The 20,353-nt window shown below is 27.1% G+C and overlaps 5 protein-coding genes across 5 annotated transcripts; 4 read left to right on the top strand and 1 right to left on the bottom strand.

Moving 5' to 3' along the window:
* Positions 1-934: 934 nt before the first annotated feature.
* Positions 935-2,073, top strand: OCT59_025975 (uncharacterized protein). Its single transcript, XM_025309250.2, has 5 exons — positions 935-1,114; positions 1,203-1,296; positions 1,381-1,707; positions 1,820-1,843; positions 1,935-2,073. Exons 1-5 carry the CDS (start codon positions 981-983, stop codon positions 1,959-1,961), a joined length of 606 nt encoding a protein of 201 aa, XP_025179799.2. The 5' UTR covers positions 935-980; the 3' UTR covers positions 1,962-2,073.
* Positions 2,074-3,440: 1,367 nt separating this feature from the next.
* Positions 3,441-3,806, top strand: OCT59_025976 (uncharacterized protein; the record flags this gene model as incomplete). Its single annotated transcript, XM_066142852.1, has 2 exons — positions 3,441-3,515; positions 3,588-3,806. The coding sequence occupies 2 exons, from the start codon at positions 3,441-3,443 to the stop codon at positions 3,804-3,806; spliced, it is 294 nt and encodes a 97-aa protein (XP_065992427.1).
* A 1,795-nt stretch (positions 3,807-5,601) lies between these two features.
* On the top strand, positions 5,602-7,334 carry OCT59_025977 (uncharacterized protein; the record flags this gene model as incomplete). Its single annotated transcript, XM_066142853.1, has 4 exons — positions 5,602-5,659; positions 5,725-5,924; positions 6,222-6,416; positions 6,609-7,334. The coding sequence occupies 4 exons, from the start codon at positions 5,602-5,604 to the stop codon at positions 7,332-7,334; spliced, it is 1,179 nt and encodes a 392-aa protein (XP_065992428.1).
* Positions 7,335-16,233: 8,899 nt separating this feature from the next.
* Positions 16,234-16,455, bottom strand: OCT59_025978 (uncharacterized protein; the record flags this gene model as incomplete). The annotated part of the gene is made up of 1 exon (XM_066142854.1): positions 16,234-16,455. The coding sequence occupies one exon, from the start codon at positions 16,453-16,455 to the stop codon at positions 16,234-16,236; it is 222 nt and encodes a 73-aa protein (XP_065992429.1).
* Positions 16,456-19,406: 2,951 nt separating this feature from the next.
* Positions 19,407-19,670, top strand: OCT59_025979 (uncharacterized protein; the record flags this gene model as incomplete). Its single annotated transcript, XM_066142855.1, has 1 exon — positions 19,407-19,670. One exon carries the CDS (start codon positions 19,407-19,409, stop codon positions 19,668-19,670), a length of 264 nt encoding a protein of 87 aa, XP_065992430.1.
* Between the last annotated feature and the right edge of the window lie 683 nt (positions 19,671-20,353).

The following is a 20,353-nucleotide window of genomic DNA, read 5'->3' on the forward strand; positions in this document are numbered from 1 at the left end:
ATTTGGTACTACCATAATTAAGTGAAAAATTGTAAATAATATGATTATATATGATTATCTGTTATGATGTTAATTCTTACGATAAATTAATTCAAGTTCTAATTGGTCTTTTTTAATATTTCTCATTATCTTTATTATTAGTACTTCATAGTCGATAAATTATTGAAAATTGAGACGTATATTTAATGGTTACCCAAAATTTAAAACAATGGAGCCATTTAACGGTACAATCGGCATATAGCGAATATCGATATATGGTGAACGGCCATACGCAATTATAGTGTTACAGTACGTAGTACGTAACGTCGTAACTACGTATTATACTATTATATTATTATATGCTTATATAATATATAGTATACATTTTATATAATATATTTTGTTTATTTAAATAAAATTAAATAATTATCAATTTAGTTGTAAAAAGGAATTTATTATTTAAAATGTATTTGAAGTATAAAATCTACTATGTAGTACAGTATATACGTACAGTACTAGTACGGTACAATGCAATTCCCAACCCTTGCCATGCGATTTATTTCGGAGGCAAATACAGAATGTAAATTAGTTTATATTTATTACATAAAATAATTCATTTCAGAAGGTTAAATAAATATTCTTTTCAGAAATTTATCGTATAAGAATTATTTTTAGATCGTCAATTGACGGATCATCAGTTAAACTAATTTTGGTCATAACTCAAGTTGTTTCAAATCATTAATTTGGTCTAATTATATATTTATAAGTCATATAGGATTAAGAGTTATTACTAAATTAGTAAATTTCATATTACGAATAGGATCAACATATATAATCATGATATATTATTTATTATGATATATTAAGAGTTTAAGAGTTGAACCTTAAAAAAAAAAAAAAAATTGATAGTCATAATTTATATATATATATGCCCGTTTTTAAACATTTTCCATACAACATATCTGTCTCCTCGATTTACAAGAAATATATTAGCTTGGTTTATGTTCCGATTTTTTAAGTTAAACCAATCGGCTACTTTTAATAATAATAGATCATCTTTTGTAAATTATTTTTCAAAAATAAATAATAAAATGTCTAATCTTGAAAAAGCGACGTTCGCTGCTGGATGTTTTTGGTAAAGTAATAATTAAAAATTTAAAATATAAGGTTAAATATGTTTAAATTAATTATAATATATTATTTATTTATTTAATAATTATTAGGGGCGTTGAACATATTTTTAAGAAACATTTTGATAATATTAATACTCGTGTTGGATATATTGGTGGTGCAACTGCAAATCCAAGATATAGAGAAGTATGTTAATTTATATCATAATGCGTTAATTATTATAATTATTATTATTGTTACATTTCATCTAATTTTATTCGTATATTCAAGGTATGTAGTGGAAATTCAGGACATGCAGAAGCATGTCAAATCGAATTTGATCCTACGAAAACATCATACGAGACTCTCGTGGAATTTTTTTATAAAACTCATGATCCAACTACCGCAAATAGACAAGGTCCTGATGTTGGAACTCAATATCGTAGTGCGATATTTTATCATTCATCAGAACAAAAAGAAATAGCGGAAAAGGTTACTGAACAAATACAAGAAAAACTTAATAATGAAAAAAATTTGTATAGTGGAAATAAAATTGTTACTGAAATTGTTGAAGCAGCTGATTGGTATGATGCTGAAGATTATCATCAAAAATATTTGGTAAGTAAAAAATTATTTTTTAGTTATTCAAAAAAAAAAAGGGATCAAATTGTTGATTTACTAATTTTACTAATTTGTAAAAAAATTCTTTTTTTCCTTTTTTTTCCTTTAGGAAAAAAATCCATCTGGTTACGAGGTATGAATCAAAATAATTTCTTTTATAATTTTTATTTTATATTTTTGTAATATAAAAGACTAAATTTTTTTTTTGTTTTTATTCAATTTAGTGTCCCACTCATTTCGTTAGATGGTAACTTAGAGTAATGATTTTTCATAAATATACATATTTTTTTTTTTTAAATCATGTATAATTTCTATCATTAATAAAACATGAATAAATTTATAGAAAGAAACTTTATTAAAGAAAATATTACAAAATGAATTTTTGTTATTTAATAAGAGCGTCAGTAATAATATAACATTAATAGTAATATATGTTCGTTCAATAAAATTTAAAATAAAAACCTTTCCAATTCCTCTATTACATAGGTGATGAAATTACGCATTTCCTTTGACGATTTTTTCTTTAAAAAAAATTAGGCGATGAAAATTTGATTCGTTAAATTCAATTTAATAAAATTTAATATCAAATATTTTCTTGTTTTTGTCGTCCGTAAGTATCTATTTCATAAAAATTTCCTATAATGAAATCAGAAAGCTTATTTGTAAGAACGAGAGCATACAAGTGTATATCAAGTATTATACTTGCTCCATCTCAAGTACTTTCAATTTATTCACTTGATCTTTGATATTATTAAATAATAAAATTTTAATATTCTCTGTTATTTCGATCCTATCATCAGATTCTTTTCTTTGACTTTATACGAACATATATCATCTGGTACTGACGTAAAGCCCACTCTTATCGTTTGATGTGATTTATTGATGAAACTTCGCCGCTATTCACGTTTAGAAACTATTTAGAAAACTACAGTTAACTCGTTCTTTAACGATACTTTGGTTTACTACAATAATATTTTAAAAAACAAACTTATTATAATACACTTCGGCGCAATTCTATAAAGCACGGTAATGGGTATATATATAATCATTCAAGTGAGGCCATTCCTTTATCACATGAATAAGCTTGTTTATCTTTTGCGAGTCTAAGTTAACATAAATTAAAACTGCTATACAATGTAAATTATGGAATTCAAAAAGAATAAATTCACAGGATAAGTAAATACGTTAATAATTTCAAATTATGTACATTCTTGATCGAATTACAATAATCGAGTAATAGCTTTAAATATTGCACAAAAATACATTGATGAGAATGTAAATGTTTAAACTTGTGCATTTTTTTTTTTTCGTAGTTTTAGTATATTAAATAATAACTTTTTTTATATGCAGGAACAGCAAGATTTTTATTGCTGTACATGGTCTATCGACCCAATATCAGGTGCGTCGTGGCAGGATTCACTGCAGTTATTAAAATTATTATAGATACGTCGGCTGGGTCTGTCACAAAGGTATAATAACATTTTTATATTACGAATTGATTTAATTAAAGATAAACTGCTTGTATGACTAAATATTTCGTTAAATTTTATACTCATAGACCCTCCAAGGGCATGGAGGTGTAAGTTCGACTTTATCTTATTAAACATTATAATGAATCTTTATAAAGTTTAAAATTTTTAATAATATATATAGGAGATACATGAGATGAAGTCCCACCCTAGAGATCCATCTTTACTTTTTTCTGCAAGTAAAGATCTCTCCATACGTTTATGGAGGATCGATACTATGCAGACCGTCACTATTTTCGCCGGGAGTGCGGCCATCGTGAAGCGCCGTTAAGCATTGTAACGTTTTCTTTCTTTATCATTAAAAACATTTCTTTTTAGATGTATTCTTATAAGAATTTAATTCTTTAGGATGTGCATCTATCCGGAGACTTCTTTGCATCTTCCGGCATGGATCGCACGGTAAATATCTGGTCGTTATGTACGCCGGTAATGAAGAACGCAATAAACTCTTCAATTTCAAGACCTTCGTCGTCGTCTCGTGCCTTCATGTTGTTCGTCGAACGACACGCCATTAAAGGTCACTATCGAGCGGTGGTAGCTGTACTGTTATGTTTTTGCGGAAGATGAACCAACATCAATAAATTTTGATTTCTCCGTTCGTCCGAACCATCGGATGCTTTCTCAGTACTACTAAATGTAATACTTTCTGTTATCTGATGTTTTTTAATGGACTTACGGTTTTTTTTTGGCGGCAGACGTGCCTTGCTTTTTGAATTATTATCCGTTTATTCAGTTATTTCTCTTCCGGTGGACCTTTCTGCTGGTTTGAATTATCTGAAGGAATTGCTTGTTCGGTATTATTTGATGATCGGTTTCTATTTTTTTCGGGTTTGCGATTTGTTTGATGGCAACTAGATTCCGAATTATCTGAATTAAATATTAGGTTATTTAGTACCTGCTAGAAATAACCAAGTCATGCCGTATGTTTTATATTAGTTTTCGTAGTAGACCGTGTTTGATGTTTTTTATTAGGTAATTACATATCTTTAATATTTAGTATGTCATTATAGTAAAATAAGTTTAAATAGTATTATATCTGGTTGCTTACCGGCATAATCCTGTTGTTTGTTTTTTCTTAATGTTGTTACAGTAATAACAAAAAGAGAAATTTTATGAATAAAAGAAAGAAAAGTTTGTAAATTATGTTTGAATTGTAAGATTTTTTTGGTTCGTTGTGGGAGAGTTTTTTTTTTTTACTTGTTTAAGAGTAAATATCAACTAGTAACTGATACATCTGGCCCTAAAAAAAATTAAGACTTCTACTGCTGACTTTCAGGCACGATAGCTTATTTCATTTTCGTGTTTAAAATATTATAATAATGAGTGAATCTTAATTTTTCTACTGTCGGACTTTCAGGCGCGTATTTTAAGCAATAAAGGGTATTCCTTAAAAATATCTGAGTCTAGTGAACCAAAAAGAGGAAAATGAGGAAGAGTAACAGGAATGATTCGATTACTAAACATGCTTTTAGGCGCGTATTTTAAGCCAAAAAAGGTTAAAAAGTAAACTGATACTACTGGGAATTTATTAAGCAGATAGCTTAATTTAATTTACCCGCTACTGTCGGATGTTCAAATGCGTATATAGGTTATTTTATTAAGCAGATGGCTCAATTTACAATTTACCTACTATCGGATTTTCAAACGCGTATATTTTTCAGAGTATTTATCTCGAGATTATTTTTGTCTGATATGAATGATTATTAAGCAGAGAATTTAATTTAATCTACTATCGAGCTTATTTCTGTCTGATTTGACTGATTATCAAGCAGATAGTTTAATTTACCTACTATCGGATTGTTATAAGGAAATAAATATAAGGTAATTAAAGTGCCGCTTTTATTTTATTTCCAATTACAGACTCGGTAGACCAATATTTGATATATACTGATATATATTAAAAACTATAAAATTTTACTTTCTCACATATAAATATCGGTATAATTTGATATCGCGAGTATTTAGCTTATTTCTTTCTGATATTACTGATTATTAAGCAGGTAGTTTAATTTACTTACTATCGGATTTTTAAGATAGTTTATAAGAAAATAAATATATAAGAAAATAAATATAAAGTAATTAAAGTGCCGCTTTTATTTTATTTCCAAATACAGTCAGACCTCGACTCTTGATATAACGATATTTTTCAATGATTTCATATGGATCCCAACAATTCGTTATTCGTTATATCGGAGTTTAACTGTATCTTCACTTAACGATAATAATCCTGTGTAGCGAAAATTAGACTACCATAAATAATTTCGCTTACATTGCATTAAACCAAAGTAAATATAAATAGCTCCACTTTTCCTTTATTTTTTTTACATGAAAAATAAAAAACTAAATCCACTTTATTAACAACATGAATATGAATACACCCGAAACAACCAAAACAAACGAAACTTACCTTGGCCAAGATGGTAAGTTTTGTAAAACGTATTTCAACTTATAAACCTCCTTCTTCTTACTACCTTTTGACTTCTAGCCATTACTTCCTATCTAAGGGAGAGAAAGGGAAAGCCTTCATATCATGGGTTCTTGACCCAATACCGTGATGTTATTGTTAAAACGTCGTTTTCAAGTAGTTTCTGGGGAGATCTTGACAACTCCTGGGCTACAAATTTCCTACGAGAAATGGGAAAACTTAACTTGAATAAAGAAATTCTTGATTCTTTAAAGGCAAAGGTGCGTTGTTTTTTGTTTTGCAAAGGGAGGGTAACTCCTAGTCGAACCGCTTCACGGCGCATTGGCTTAGGAGAATTACTGGATTCGTTCGTTTGGTAACCAACCCAAGCTCTCAATTCAGGCGTCCTCCCTTTGTCGTTGGTAAAGTCTGCCAGTTTTGGATGAAAAACTGGTTATGTACCTTCTTTCACATCTAGCACTGCTTCTTTGAGAATACCCATTGGGTATTTTAAGCAGTGCTAGATGGTACCACTAAATAAAATGTTGTGCACTACTAACAATCTCTTTCTCATATAGGTAAGTACAGAACGTTTGCAACGTAAGAAAGATTTGCAAACATTCTGGCAGGGAGTGATCGAGGAATATGAAAAAGAAAACGTTAAGCCATCATCAAAAAAATGCCGCCAATCCATTATTACTCTTATTTGCCTTGTCGAAGGAAGTACAAGACTTGCAAACGCTTTCCCCATTGATATTAATAGGGAACAGCTTGTAGGTCATCTTAAAAAATTAATTAAGAAGGAAAATGATTTCATTAATGTTAATGCAAATAAGCTCAGGCTATGGAAAGTGAAAATTCATGATGATGATGATGAACAGCTGAGCAACCTTTTACTTTTGGACAAAGATGAACTCCTCCCAACAAGAAAAATATCGGAATATTTTCCCAGCTCCCCTCTGCAGAGGCACATTAATATTATTGTAAAGTTGCCACATTCAGCTCTCAGGCTGGAAGAGGTGTTATCATATCCTCCACCTCATATTGGTTATTCCCCATATGGTACTACCTCAAAGACTACTACGAGGGCAGGTGGCAAACCACCAAGAAAGGTAATGCTTTGGGAGAATTTTTTCGATAATGTAAACGCGTACAGCTTTGATGAATTGGATCGGGAAAGGAAATTCAAAGAACCAATGTTTGTCAATGATTTTATAGTAACTGAAGAAGAGGTCGTTCGACAAGCTCTTAATGTCAATATTTTTTTGGTATTAAACAGGCTTTTCTCTGATTATAAGTTTTCAATGCGGAAAGTTTATGCTTCCGGAAAGCCTGATTACTCTTGTTATTACCAAGAAAAGCTATTAATCTTAGTGATCGAAACTAAGAGAATACATATTTTAGAAGGCATTAAGGATGGTCAGAAATTGTCGGATTTTTGCAAAACGAATGCTAAAGCAAGGGATGTAGTTCAGCAACTTTACAATTACATGTCAGAAAATGAACTTCAATTTGGTGTGCTGTCTACATATGACAAACATTGGTTCGTTAAAAGAGATTACCAAGATATTTATATTTCGGAATCTCTTTCACTTGATTCAAGTTCCCCACCAGCCAGTTCTCAAAGCTTACGCGTATATAGCTCTACAGGCAAAGGAGAATCCTTATTCTCTTCATCCCAACAGAATTAAAGTGCAGGTAAAAGACGCGAAACAATCTCGCTATGACCTTCGGTCAAGGCGTTCTTCCAATACTTTTAAAAAAAATTAAGTTCAAAAGTAAACTAAGCGAAGGAGAACGCCTTTAGAGAATCCCATTAATATATCAAAGTATAATAAAACTAGATATCGTGGGTCCAGAGCGATTATTTTTATATATACATTTTTTTTTTTATCGATGTAGCAGTTTCAGTGACGTGACGAGTGCGGAAAAAATGGACTTCTCCACGTGATCCAATATGTGATTAACATAATTGCCAGAGCGAAGCGAAGGACAATACATGTCTACGCACTATGAAAAAAAATGATCACGTGAATTTCTGTCCACCACGTGATCGTCGCCCAATGAAATCGCAAATTTTAGTTTTTCGCTCTGGACTTACAACGGTTCCCTTATATAGTCCTTCGCTTCGCTCCGGACAAAATGTTTTAGAAATTTAATTTATATAGTATTTAAAAAAAAAAAATTTTTTTTTAGAATGTTATTAAAATATATATGTTAGAAATTTAATAATACGATTAATAATATAGTTGAGGTAATGTATTAGAAACAATTAATAGGAAAAAAATGTATATATTCATGGAATCCAATATTAAATACAATGTGTTGTTTTAAGTGAAGAAGATTGTGAAAAATAAATAGGAAAATTAGAAAGTTAGTCAAACAAAAGATGGTAACAACAAACTGAAGAGAGAGTATTGCGAAAAATCTAATATATTGTTTAAACAACGAAAGTGAATTAAGTAATATTATGAAAATTAAAATAGCAAGTATAAAGAAGTACATTGGTTCAATGGATGTATATTTAAAGAAATAGAGGCAATAAAAAACAAAAGAAAAAGAAGAAATTTTGGTTACTAGAAGTGTTATTTTGCTTAAACGATATTAGATTATAATCATATAACAAAAGGAGGTATATAACGATAGACGAATTTTTACATACAAAACTTTATAATAACAGCCTTAAAAGTACTAAATCCACAAATATAATGTATATCTCGCAATTATTTGATGAAAATAATAAACTTATATCATGGAAACAGATAATTACTGAAGCAGATACTAGAAGTAGTAAAGGCGGTGTACCTAATTGATTTAAAGAAATAGAGGAAATAATGTTGAAAGACGTGAGCAAAAGGGAAGTGTTTGGGATATATGAAATTTGTGAAGAGAAGTATAAATAATTAGATGGCTTTTATATAAAAAATACAAGTCGGAAATTATTTGATTAAAAATTTAACGAAACGGAGAAAAACGATCTTATATTTATTATTAAATATTTCCATCCTTTTATCTATTACTGTATTAATAGAAGATGAAAATTTTAAAATGAATGTTTTAGAGATATTTTAGAGTCTAATTCAATAGATGAGTTCAATAATTTTATTATACGAACGCATCAATTAAAGTAATAATAGAGGAATTGGTTGGGTTAGAATGGATAAGAAAGGAAAAATTTTAAAAAAAATTTAACGTCAAAATTACGAATAGTATGAACGTCACAGAACTTGAAATACTAGCTGTAATAACAGTCCTAATTAGCATTCCAGAAAATAGTAAGATTATTAAAACAGATAATAGTTCAGTAGTTAATATACCGTATATAGCGGGCCACAGTACCCCGGGTATCTTGCAAAAATCGGGGGTTTGACCCTGTACCCCCGGGTACTAAACAAAGCCTAAAAATTCCGTTTTTTGCGAATATCTCACGATCTACCGGTCCAATTTGAACGATCTTTTTTTTATTTTGAAGAGCTCAATGAGAGCTATCAAACAAAAAAAGATGGCTAAATCTGATCACTGGATCACGAGATAATTGTAAAATATCCCCCGGGTACTATACAATTCTATGAAATTTTTCAAGGGGGGGTACTATGCATAGGGGGGGTACTATGGCCTGCGATATACGGTATATAACTAATTGAAAAAAACAGTGAAACATGAAAAACAAAAAGAATATGAAATGTTAATAACATACAAATGTAGAAATGGATTAAAGATTTTATATTAAATAACAGGATTTTATTATCAATTGAAAAAGTACAGTCTCATAATAAGATAAAAGAAAATGAAATAGCATAGTATATTAGAAAATAATACGTGGGAATATAATATGTTCTGGAAAGGAAAAATTATTAGAGAAAACATAAAGAATGCAATTAAAAAATTAAATCAGTGTAAATACAAGGCTGAGTTAATTCCGCTAGATTTTTTTGAACGTATACAGAACCAAAATTAATGATGTTAAAGTAGATTGGGATACTACTTTTGAACGAATTTAACAAAGTAGATCATGATTTAAAAGATGATAAATTCACAGTATATAAAATTAAGAATTTTCTAGAAGGATTACCGACGTTAGAACAGCTTCATATACAGTAAGATACCCAAATATATTTGAGAACAAAATATATGTGAGATGTTTTAAAGCACACGAGAAGGTATTTAAAAAAAATGGTATAGAAATTTAATTTTATGTAGCTATCTATATCGAAAATATATTGAAAATATGTTATAGAAATTAATTTATATAGCTGTCATATATAAAATATGTTGAACATATAGTAATAATGAAAAAAAGTTAATATAATAATTATACTGTTGCGTTGCAACAGGATTAGATTTTTTGTCATAGTGATAATGTTTATATTTCCTGGATGATTACGTATATTTACAGAAATATAGTGCATAATATATGAAAAGAGAAACATTATAATGAATTTATTTACTTATTAAATATTCTTATATTTATTCGCAGCACAAATCCCCAAAGCTAAAAGACATAATAAATTGCAATTATATATATAAAAATAAAAAAAAAATTATATATAAAATATTAATATAGATTGTAAAGAAAAAATATAAAAAAAATTCAGCTTTTTTTTTTAAAAAAAAAAAGAAAGAAAAAAAAGAAGAAAAAATTGCGATACGGTTTGCTGCGGCCGTTCACACTGTACGAGATAGCCGAAAATGAAATAATTATGATTTTCTCAATTTCTTTTGGATTAATAATTTTTGATTGAATGGATACGAAAAATATATTCAGGTTGGTCGGATCAATTGAATAGAGAAAATATTAAAGACATTAAAAAAAAATTTTTTTCACTATAATGTAATTTGCGCATTCCATTTATATGTATTTAATTCAAGTGAAAATAATTTTTTAGACTAAAATTTAATAATTTGTGTTTTTTTTTTATTACAACTGTTTTCATAAATCCGAGGGTGTGGGACACGCGATATAAACTAAATAAATTATGCAAACAAGTATTTATAAAATTGAATGTGGAATTTCGCTTGAACACGTCTAATTTGTCTTACTTGTTTAGATTGTAAAAATAAATATGATCAAAATTGTACATTTGTACTTGCCAAGTAAGAAAAGTAGAATGGAAGAGGAAAATATTGAACGTGATTATATACTAGTAGATTTAACTCACAAACTTTTTACACAAAAGGATGCTACAGAACAGAAAATTGCATTAATATAACGGCCAACCATACCTCCATTTCAGATTTGTAATTCCCACAAGTACCAATCAACTTTTTCTTTCAAAAGACTTTCTAATTATTTATATCATTATTTGTAAGAATTCTCCCTTTTTCTCTTTTATAAAATTATTACATACACATATACATATTTCATCGAAAATTTTTTCTAGTTCAAATTCATTACTGCCAAATGCCAATTTAATAAGGCCATAAACAATTCCACCAAACAAAATTATAACGATAATTCCAGCAATCATAGCAACCATTATTCTACACTTTCTATTAGCGAGAAAAGTTTAAGTTTAATTGATGGCGATGGATGTTGATGTCGATATGGTGATGTGTAAATTATAACCATCAGTTGAAGAATTTGTACTACTGGTTGTTTTTCAATTATATTTTAATATTTACGTTGCGTAATATTTTTTTTATCGATATTATTAGCGTTAAATATTGGTACTGATAGTGTGTTGTTGCTGTTGCTGATGAATATTAATGTACTTGTTCAATAATTTTTCTGGAAGAAATTTGATTCTTTTTTAATTTAAATCTTATAAATAAAATGGTATAATAAAATTACTTGTACTAGTAGTTAACAATAAATTTGTTCAATTTGCAAATATATCAAAATGAGTATATTTATCAAAATCTTATTACCCGTAATGACGTAAATCTTTTTATTGTTAGCGTAAAAAATACTTCATATATTTTCAAAGAGTTGTTAATAAAATCGCGAAACATAAATTTTCTATTTAAAATAAAAAATTTTTAATCTTCTACTACTATGTATGAAAGGGAAATAAAATTATGCATGTTTATTTATCAGACACATGAACTCTTTATTTAAACATAACTCATATTCCTGTTCAGATCCGTGCATCTACTTCAATTTTTTCGTAGATAATGATGTTGGATTGGTTTTGATATATAGTATAATAAACTCAATGGGTAATAGAATCAACGTGTGTGCGCGTACGTACTACAACATTTATTCTCTGTTATCGATATCATAATTATCATAATTTATAAATGTTAAAGCATTGTTTGGATTTATTTAATTATATAAATTTATATATAATATTGTAACTAAATGAAATAAGGTATAATACAAAAAAAGAATTATATAAATTACAAACTAAGACATACATGATGATGCTGATTTACCTACTCTAATCTTAGTGTTTAAATAATTCAAAAAAAAAAAAAAAAAAAATGCAAAAAATTCAAATTTCTATAAAGAATATAGAAAATTTAGTAATCTAAAATCAAGTAAATTCAAAATATTAAAAAACAATAAAAATAAAAATGAAAAGAGCAATACTTTACCATCGGGAATCTCTAATTCATCTTGTTCTTCTGAATGAAGGTTTGGATCGTTATGTATTTCCTTTTCATCTATAAGACAAAAAAAAATTAGAAATTAAAACTATAGCATAATTTTATACAATAATAATTTAGTTACATTACATACCATCAATATCATCATATTTCTTTACTCGCAATTGCATTGTTTCCATCTTATAATTGCTTTGAGTATCTAAACATAAAATTAATATAAGTATTATAATAATTAAATTAATTTACTATTAATAGTTGTTTTACTTGCCATCTTTTGTATTTATTTGTAGATCATTAAGTGCTTTGGATAAGTCTTCACTACCTAAAAGTTATTATATTAATATTTAAGTTATTTCAAGAAAAAATTATCCATAAAAATTACCTTTAAGAGTATCATTTTCCCGGTTAATTGATTTATTAAAATCATCAACTAAAAGAAAAAATTAATTAATTACAACAATTAATAAATACTTGTTACAAAATATTTTACAAATACTTACTGTTATCGGGAATATTAAAATTATCATATGATTTGCTGTGAAATGCTACAAAATTGAAGATATTGAATATTAGTAAAATTATCAATAATAAAATAAATTATTATTTACCAATACCTTCTTGTTCTTCTATTAATAAAAAATATATAATGATCAATGTTAATATACATTATATTAAATTAAACAAAAATATTGAATAATTAATAATTATATAAATATGTTAAATGTGTTTAATACCTTCTGTTGCATTTCTTGGTTTAGGAAAGTTTTCAAATCGATTAACTTTACTTGTAAATAATCTGCTACTTGTATAATCTGTTTCAAAGCAACTTGTTCTATTTATTTCTAAATTATCATTTACTTCTGACATGACTATTGTAGTATTTAGATAATATAAATTAATTTCTCTTAATTTTTTCACAAGTGTATAAGCATCGGGTCTCTTTAATGGATCAGCATCCCAACATTGTTTCATTAAACTTTCATATTCTAAAGGAGTTCCTGATACTATTCTTGGTCTTATACCATTAATGATATTCATTGCAAGATCATAATCATATTCATAATTAATAAATGGTGGTTGTCCAGATGAAATTTCCCACATAAGCATTGCAATACTATAAATATCAGATTCTTTTGTAGTTTGTTTTCCAGAAATAACCTCAGGTGCTATATAAGGAAGATTTCCATATATGCTGTTTAATGGTTTATCTGCAGGGCCACAGAATCCAAGATCACTAATACACCATCTCTGATTCATTTTTGAAAATAATACATTTCCTGAATGCAAATCTCTATGAACTGCATTTTCCATTTGGATAATATAAATTGCATTAACTATATATACAGCAATTTGTACTTTTTCATTCCAGGTAAGTTTGTTATGATTTTGTTGTAAATATTTTCTTAAATCTATATCCCCTTTAAGCATTACGAGATAAAAATTACCATTTGATGGATCTTGTGTTAAACCATAACATTGAATAATATTTGACCATTTATTGCTTATAGTTAAATGTGATTTAGCCTATAATAATCAATTTTTAATAAAAAACTTTAAAAACTTTAATAAATTGCTTTTAATTACAAACCTCTTCAAACCATCTTTGATTTGCATATTCAACATTTTCTAATTTTTTGAGTATTACATTATGTCTTCCAAATCTTTCTAGTTGTTGTTCTTTAGAATCCCACTCATCATATCTTCCATCAATCCAAATTGCTGTATAAATTTCAGAATATCCACCTTTCGTTAAATAATTAATATTTTGTAAATTATTATATGGAATCCATTCAATTATATTCTTTGGAAGAAGTGATTCCTTTTGACATGTTTGTATTAAATTGTCAATATCTTTATTTCCAGATGTCCAATTTGAAAATTTTGCTCTTAAATAATTTTGAAGACAATATTCACAATATGATGTAGCCAAACATTTTTGATCACATTTTTCACAAATTCTTCTTGTTCCTGAATTATATTGAACTTTATCTCTATCATAAGAAAGAATTATAAGTCTTATTGCTTCAGTTCTTTCATCTTCTGTAAGAGTTTCATCAACAAGAAGTGTTTGTTTTCGAAATTCGAATTGGTTATGTATGTTATTGTAAATATTCATATCTATTAATTCATTTGATTTCATAATTGCTGTGAAAATTATTTCTTTCCTATTAGTTGAAAAATATTTCTTTTCAGTTTGAAAAAAAAACATAATGCAATCTTATATTATCTTTTTATTAATTGAAAATAACGTTAAAATAAAAAAGAAAATTGTTTTATCGAAAGTTATACAAATAAATAGCAAATGTTTCACAAAGAATGCTGTATTACGGAAGTATGTTGGCAAATTTAGGTGTACACATAATGCAGCTTGTAATACAATAGAAAGAAAAAATTCATGATTTGATATCAGATATTCTGTAAATAGTAAGAAACGTAAATTCATTCTACATAGTCTGCAGAAATCTTTTTTATGTGTTGTAATACTATAATCATTTTTAATAATCTATGAAAAATAACAAAAGGAAATGTAATGATAAATTCGGAATGAGTACGTCACAAATATTATCAACATCACATTTCCGAAATGAAAGAACTTATTATTGGAAAATGGATCTAAAGGAATTTTTTAAACTTTAACTTATAAAATAAAAGTTTAGTTTTATAAAAATAAATATTAGATATACTCAAAAATAATTTTACCTAGATAATTATGTAGTGATAAAATTATGATTGTATCAAAGGTTTATTTTTTAAAATTTTGAAAATATTATTCTGTAAATCGCGTCAAATTATGAATTAACCATCGAAGTAATAATGAATTACTACATAGAAAATTTCAACATATATATTGTTTTTAAAACTCGTTAGTCGAACTACCAAGGATAATTATTCAAGCGCGCGTTAAAAATTTAACGTGTTTTTAATAATATTATTTATTATTTATTATTTATTTATTACTTATTAAATTTACTTCGTCGTGTGTGACGGCGATCCTAATATTCAAGACTTCCAATAAGAGAATCATAAACATAAGTTGGTGCCAAGTGAGAAAGAGGCTTTATCAAAATTTTTTCTATTTTGTAAGATGATAAAATTCTGAATACGTGTAGTATAATCTTTTATTATTAGCCGAATGATTAGCCATTATTATTATACAAAATTTCATAATTAAACAATAATAATAATAATTATTGGCGTCAATCAAGAAAGATTTATGATTTTCTCAATTTTTATTTTTTTTATTTATAATAATTTTTAATTGAATGGATACGAAAAATATATTCGGATTAATCGGATTAATTTGATAGAAGAATTTTACTTCTAAAGACAAAAAAAGGGAAAAAAAATTCTCTATATATCAGAAATATATATATAAGGGTCAGGTTTGAGTTTGCGTATTTGGAACTAAAAAAATCCTGAAAATTTTCCTTTTTTAGATAATTTTTGATAATGCCAGTCAGAATTTATTTCCTATTATAGTAACCGGCTGACATTATCATAATTCCGGCCCTGAAAAAATGCGTACAGCTCATAGTAAAAAATTTTTTTCATTACCTGACACCTATATATATATTTCTGGGTCCTTATAAGGCGTCATTTGTCCATTTATATACATTTAATTCAGTGAAAAAAAAACTTTTTAAACTAAGTAATAATGCAAATAACGCAAATAATAATTTGGAATGTCTTTTAAAATTTTTAAAAATTTAAAAATTTTCTTTTTAAGATTTTAATTCTTTCTCCCTCCCTCTCCCATATATTCATTTCAATCATAAAACAAAAAAAAAATAATTAATTCAAGGTTTCTTTTCTTTTGTTCAACTATTTTCATTTTGATTTTTGATTTTAATTTTTTTTTTTTTTGTAATAAAAAAAACAAACGATTAAAATAAAAAAATAATTAGATCAATTAAATTAAAAAAAGAAAAAAATAAACTATTTTTACAACTATAATTTAATATTATCTTTTTATTTTTCTACTCACCTTTTTCTCTTTTATGACATATACATACTTTTTCACGCCCAAAAAAAAAAGATTTCTTAATTATTATCGGATAAATCAAACTCATTACTACCAAGTGCTAATTTAATAAGATCATAAATAATAATTCCACCAACTAAAATTATGGCGATAATTCCAGCAATTTTAGAAACCATCATTCTACACTTTCTGTTAGCAGGAAAAGCGATAAAAGGTTTAGGTTTAATTGTTGATGACGATGATGATGTTGGTGATATTGGTGGTGGTGATGTTGGTAACATTGGTGATATTGGTGATATTGGTGATATTTGTGTCGTTTGTGTCGTTGGCGTTGTAATTATTAAATTATCATTAATATTTTCATTACTACGATTATAACGATGATGTAAAGATCTATTAGAATGAAGTATAGTAAATTATCACCATCAGTTGAAGAACTTGTACCACTAATTATATTCGTTGCTTTTTCGATTATATTTTTATGTATTAAATTACTGTAATATACAGTATTTTTTTTATCGATAGTATTATCAGCATTAAATATAGGAGATGTGGTGCACTGATGGTGTGTAGTTGCTGTAGTTGCTGATGATGAATATTAACGTATAAATAAAATAATGTAATAAAATTACTTGTACTTATTATTGGTCCAATTTGCAAATACTACAGTAATATATTTAACCTATATTTAATCAACTATTCTAGGAGTTATTAGTAATAAAATCGTGAAACGTAAATTTTCTAAAATTTTTTATCTTCTACTACTATGTATAAAAGAAAAATAAAATTATGAATGTAAATACTAACTATCCTTTATTTATCAGACGCACGAACTCTTTATTTAAATATTACTCATATTCCTGTTTAGATTCTTTACCGTGCAACTATTTCAATTTTTTTATGATATAATAATGTTGGATTGGTTTGATTTTAGTATATAGTATAGATCCTTAATAGGATCTACGCACGTGCGTACAGCGTACGTTCGTATATATACTGTTTTATTATCGACATTATAGTTACCATATTGTATAAATGTTAAAAAGCATTATTTAGATTTATTTAATTATATAAGTTATTGACAAATTTATGTAATATTGTAACTTAATAAGTTATATATGAAAAAAGAATTATTTAAATTACAAACTAAGACATATGTGATGATGTTATTTTACCTACTCTAGTCTTAGTGTTTAAATAAATCAATTTGTAAATGATAAAAAAAAATTCAAATTTCTAAAAAAAAAAAAGAATATATAAAAATTATATAGAACTTTACTGAAACCCGTATTTTTTCAGTTTTGAAGCTACCTAGTCACTGCTTACTTTCTTTTCATAAGCTGCGACCAAGTAGCTGTAATTTATTTATTTATAAATATTTCTTTTGTGTTATTTTATAAATTTTAGTTAAGTGACCTATAATCCAAAACTCGGAATAATCATAAATTTTAATTATTTAAAATTAATATATCAAGTAAAAAGGTAAAAATTAGGCCTCTTAGGTATGAAATTGCAGTAGTAGTGAAATAAACAATGAAGATGATTATTAGAAATTTATTAATAACAGAATGATGTTAGTTATTAATATGATCATATTTACAAATACTTAGTATCCAAATATATATTTAAAAAAGCATCATTACATCGTACAATTTATTAACACGTATATTTAATAAATTATAGCAAATTATTGTAAAATATATTGTAAATAAATATATTGTAAATTTAACATAAAATACAGTCAATTCGTTATAATTGGATAGCCGCGGATTTTTAAGCGATCAACGTACTAAATTTCCGTTGACATAGCGCCCCTGGTGACACAACTATAACTGAATTTTTAGACACGTCTCTATTTATTGTATTCTCAGTAAATGGGCTTGCTCCCCTGTAACAACTATATCACCTATTTTCTTCCAGCTCTTACTCTTTAGTAGTGGTCTAAATACACTTCCGATTTTACTATCAATTTCGTTTACCTAACTAGAAACAATGTGAAATTTTACAAAAAATTTCATTTATTTTAAAAACTTTTCATTTGACCATTACACACCCAACCCGCTAAGAATTAAAAAAACTTGCCCATTTGGGAAATATAACCCGGATGGGAAGACAGAAGACTTATTTGCATTACTCAATCATCCTCTATTCTCATTTAAATTTCTATGCACACTCTTCTCTATTCATTTACGGTCAAGTTTCTTCCTTTCTTCGTCAGTTACTTTGCATCCCCCATAAGCGTTCATTTTTCTTTCACTTTCTTTCATCTTTTTTTATTTAGACATCAATACTATTAAAAGAATCAAAAAACTCTCTATAAAGAAACCAGAAGAAACCATCAATTAGTATAATCAGAAAAATATTACGAATTTTAAAGATTAATTGATAAAAAATATTTAAGATTACTACCTGCTTTAGTTTTTTTCTGATAATATTTACAGAAGATTCTACTAATTCAATTGGTTGATTCATTCTGCCATGGCCATGACCATCTTTTACGTTCTCCTAATTGCAATAATGAAAAACATAAATAAAATATCGTAATATGGTGTAATTCTGTAAATAAATACAGCTTCTGTTTCATTTGGCGCAGTATTTTGTTGAGATTTTCATGTTCTCATCATTTTAATAAATATTTAAATATTTAAAGTTTAAAATGCTCAAAAATATTTAAAATTATGAAATTATGAAGTAAAACTAGCACGAAAGTTTTTTATTTTATCGTACTAATCTATTCAGGTATTGCATATAGAAGTAGATAAGAAATAAGGTTATAAGAAAAGTCTATTTAAGCTTATTAGACGAATAATTTAGACTTTTGTGTATACTTAACAAATAAACTTTTATGTATATTAATAAGTAAACTTTTATATATAATTTACTTTGAAATATAAAATTATTATTGTTAATAAGAAAAAAAAATTTAGATCGGGGAAAAATAATTGTTAATAAATAAAACCTGAATGATATTATCCAAGAATAAGAACATTTTTCAAATTTCTTTCAAACGATTTTGATTAAAATAAAGTCTTAGTTCTTACGCCTTTATGGTTACACTTATTGAAGCATCATTATTGTTAATAATATTAAGATTTTTATTTGATCAAAATAATGGTTGACAGGAACTCTTTCTGACGATCTTTCATACCAATTTTTAGCGGAAGAAATATCCAACAAAAATACAAATATTATATACAAACTATATATAAACATGTCAAAAAATACAGATATAATGTTGGGAAAACAATTTATAATAGAGTTCTATCAAGAGTTTGACGATTTTGATTTTGAGAAGAGGTATTTGCAACATACTTACGATATGCTGAAGACAAAGGAGTTTCAAGAGTTTACCAAAAAGACTACAGGCACCTGGGATGTAATACCAGAAGTATTTTCACAAGATATGCGAAAGCCATTCTCAAACCAAACAATAAATATTATAAATTTTATAATAAGGTGGAGTGCACATATCTTGAAGAAAAAATTACCACGATAATTCTTCATCTCAACTGAACGACCACAGCAATACTACAAGGTCACGTGAATTGGAAGGGACGTCAACAAAAAAGGAATTGGAATTTGCAAATAGTGTACAGAAGAGTTTCAGCAGCGAAACTCTTTCCCAAATATTCTGGAACAAAATTTTTTTCACAATATTAGACATTTATTTCTTTAAATATAACAAAAAATGTTCATTTCCAGTTAACTAGAAAGAGTTTCTATACTCAAACAACTTTACATTTTTTTTTTTCCTGTTGCTCTTCATGCTTAAACGTTAGAAACAACCCTACTTCCCTTCAGTGCTATTTTTATAGGAACCACTATCTCTTTCCAACAAATCCACGAAGTCTTCTCAGAAGATAACTATATCCGAAGATAATACCTCTCCGCCTATACAGGCCTCTAATGCCATTCTTCATCTTTACCAACCTTGTAAGGTCCATTATTTCACTAACACTACAAAATTGATCAACCCTTACACAACTTGTGATACACATGGATGCGGTACTCTTTATAATTCCAAAAAAGCAATTAAATGCCAAAAAGACGTTGAGCCTGTGGGACTCACCACCACACAAAAATCAATATCATCTTTTTGGTGTTAACCATATAGTGCAAGGTCCCAATTCTAACTCGCGAAATTACAATTCCTGGTACACCAATTGAATATGAAAATCT

The sequence above is a fragment of the Rhizophagus irregularis genome, chromosome 6 (assembly GCF_026210795.1).
Source record: "Rhizophagus irregularis chromosome 6, complete sequence".
In the NCBI taxonomy this organism is placed as follows: domain Eukaryota; kingdom Fungi; phylum Glomeromycota; class Glomeromycetes; order Glomerales; family Glomeraceae; genus Rhizophagus; species Rhizophagus irregularis.